At 34.3% G+C, this 2,438-nt stretch overlaps 1 protein-coding gene across 1 annotated transcript in view; it reads right to left on the bottom strand.

Annotated features, from left to right (window-relative positions):
* Positions 1–1,735, bottom strand: part of LOC100637144 (ephrin type-A receptor 4-like) — a 2,881-nt gene extending 1,146 nt beyond the window's left edge. The window contains exons 1-5 of the mRNA XM_020006592.1: positions 1,378–1,735; positions 964–1,119; positions 384–692; positions 104–333; positions 34–55 (exon numbers count right to left, since the gene is read on the bottom strand). Coding sequence (XP_019862151.1) covers positions 34–55; positions 104–333; positions 384–692; positions 964–1,119; positions 1,378–1,681 — 1,021 coding nt within the window. The 5' untranslated portion in view covers positions 1,682–1,735. The remainder of the gene's footprint in view (positions 1–33; positions 56–103; positions 334–383; positions 693–963; positions 1,120–1,377) is intronic.
* Positions 1,736–2,438: the final 703 nt, after the last annotated feature.

Raw genomic sequence — 2,438 nt, 5'->3', positions numbered from 1 at the left:
AAAACACAATTGGTTCACTCCAGTCTCCAGGACCAACTTGAGTATAGGCACGTACCTATTTTATAATAATTAATAATAATAATATTATTAATTGCTGACTCACAGATACATAAACAGGTTGTCCACTGGAGGGAAAATCCCTAGTAATGTTGACCTGATAGACAGTGACATCACTAGGCACTGGAATATAGCGCCCACGACGAGAAGGATCGCTGAGGTCAGCATAAAAGACGACCTCATACATAGTGATGACACCATGAGCTGATGATGAGACATTCCATTCAACATATTGACGACCTGATAGGACCTTCACACCAACTACTGGCATCGGAACTATTAATAATAATAATAATTATTATTATTATTATTATTACAGTTCATACCTCCTTCAGGAGTGGTAATTGCTATAAAGATTGATCTCTGAGTGCTGGAGGACTGATTGGAAACTCCATTTTCAGCTGACACAGTCACCAGGTAAGTGGTCAGTGGTAAGAGCCCAGTGAAGTTGTATGATGTAGCGTATAATGGCTGAGGGTTAGCTTTGACCCTAGTGGCATTGGCAGTGCTATAGTAATAGATATCATAATAGACATCAGTTCTACCACCAGTGCTGGCGGGGATGCCCCAGCTAATTAGTGAGTAGGTGCTGGTGGTAACGTTCACTAGTATACCAACCGGAGCTGAGGGGGGACCTGTTAAGTATAATAATAATAAATATTCTCATATATAAATACATGTATGTATCAGAAAATTTAAGGAATGGAGAATTCTCTGCTTTTCATTTTAACAAAATTTGGTCCAATTTTGGAGCAATTTAAAAAACTTATAAAAAATCCAAACTTGATCAGGATCAGCTCAAACTTTCTCTACAACTTAAGAACATGTATATACATCAGGAATTATAATGAAATACTGTTCACAGCTTCACATTGCCATACATACACTAATACATTATGCTCTTACCAGTACATGGCATTGATGGTCCATCATTAGGTGCCCTATAGAAGCCACTGTCACACTGACAGACACTAGAGCCGTGTACTGTACTGTCTGAATTGAGAGGACATGGTGTACAGACTGTGTTTGATAGAGTGGACTTGTATGTTGATGGAGCACACGCTATATAATGAGAGGAATAATAGAATCAATGATTAAAATGATATATTAAAATTTGGAGGTTATTTTATACAGTAAGGAATGTAGTTGGTACACTAGGTGCTGTCCGTTAAATGGAGGTGTACACTATAAAAAATTGCTAAGATTAAAGGTCTATTATCATCATCATCATCATCATCATTATTACTATTATTACTATTATTATGCTATCCTTCTTGTTGCCATTGTTGTTGTTGTTGTTATTATCATTATTGCTATTACCTTGACATTGATTAGTTCCTTCAATGAGCATCAGTTCATGTCCAGGTATGCACATACACACATCATCATAGTTCCAGCTGCCGTTGATATTCAAACTCAGTACAGGGAGGGACCCAGTGCTGGTATTGGCATTAGCGACACAGAGTCCTGTTATATTAATGCAATCAGTTGTGGGGGCGGGGGTCTCAGGGAACAGGGTTAGACCGGACTGCATAGCGGGACCAATCAAACGATAGACGAATAGACGAGTTATGGTGATATTAGCACCTAATGATGGATACAGTACAACATCAACTTGCATCATAAGATACACTGCCAGTAACACATTGAAATATCAGTGACACTATTAGTATTATAACACATTGAAATATCAGTGACACTATTAGTATTATAACACATTGAAATATCAGTGACACTATTAGTATTATAACACATTGAAATATCAGTGACACTATTAGTATTATAACACATTGAAATATCAGTGACACTATTAGTATTATAACACATTGAAATATCAGTGACACTATTAGTATTATAACACATTGAAATATCAGTGACACTATTAGTATTATAACACATTGAAATATCAGTGACACTATTAGTATTATAACACATTGAAATATCAGTGTCACTATTAGTATTATAACACATTGAAATATCAGTGACACTATTAGTATTATAACACATTGAAATATCAGTGACACTATTAGTATTATAACACATTGAAATATCAGTGACACTATTAGTATTATAACACATTGAAATATCAGTGACACTATTAGTATTATAACACATTGAAATATCAGTGACACTATTAGTATTATAACACATTGAAATATCAGTGTCACTATTAGTATTATAACACATTGAAATATCAGTGACACTATTAGTATTATAACACATTGAAATATCAGTGACACTATTAGTATTATAACACATTGAAATATCAGTGACACTATTAGTATTATAACACATTGAAATATCAGTGACACTATTAGTATTATAACACATTGAAATATCAGTGTCACTATTAGTATTATAACACATTGAAATATCAGTGA

Source organism: Amphimedon queenslandica, unplaced genomic scaffold (genome assembly GCF_000090795.2).
Source record: "Amphimedon queenslandica unplaced genomic scaffold, v1.1 AMPQUscaffold_9607, whole genome shotgun sequence".
In the NCBI taxonomy this organism is placed as follows: domain Eukaryota; kingdom Metazoa; phylum Porifera; class Demospongiae; order Haplosclerida; family Niphatidae; genus Amphimedon; species Amphimedon queenslandica.
This window is presented reverse-complemented; position numbering and strand designations above follow the sequence as displayed.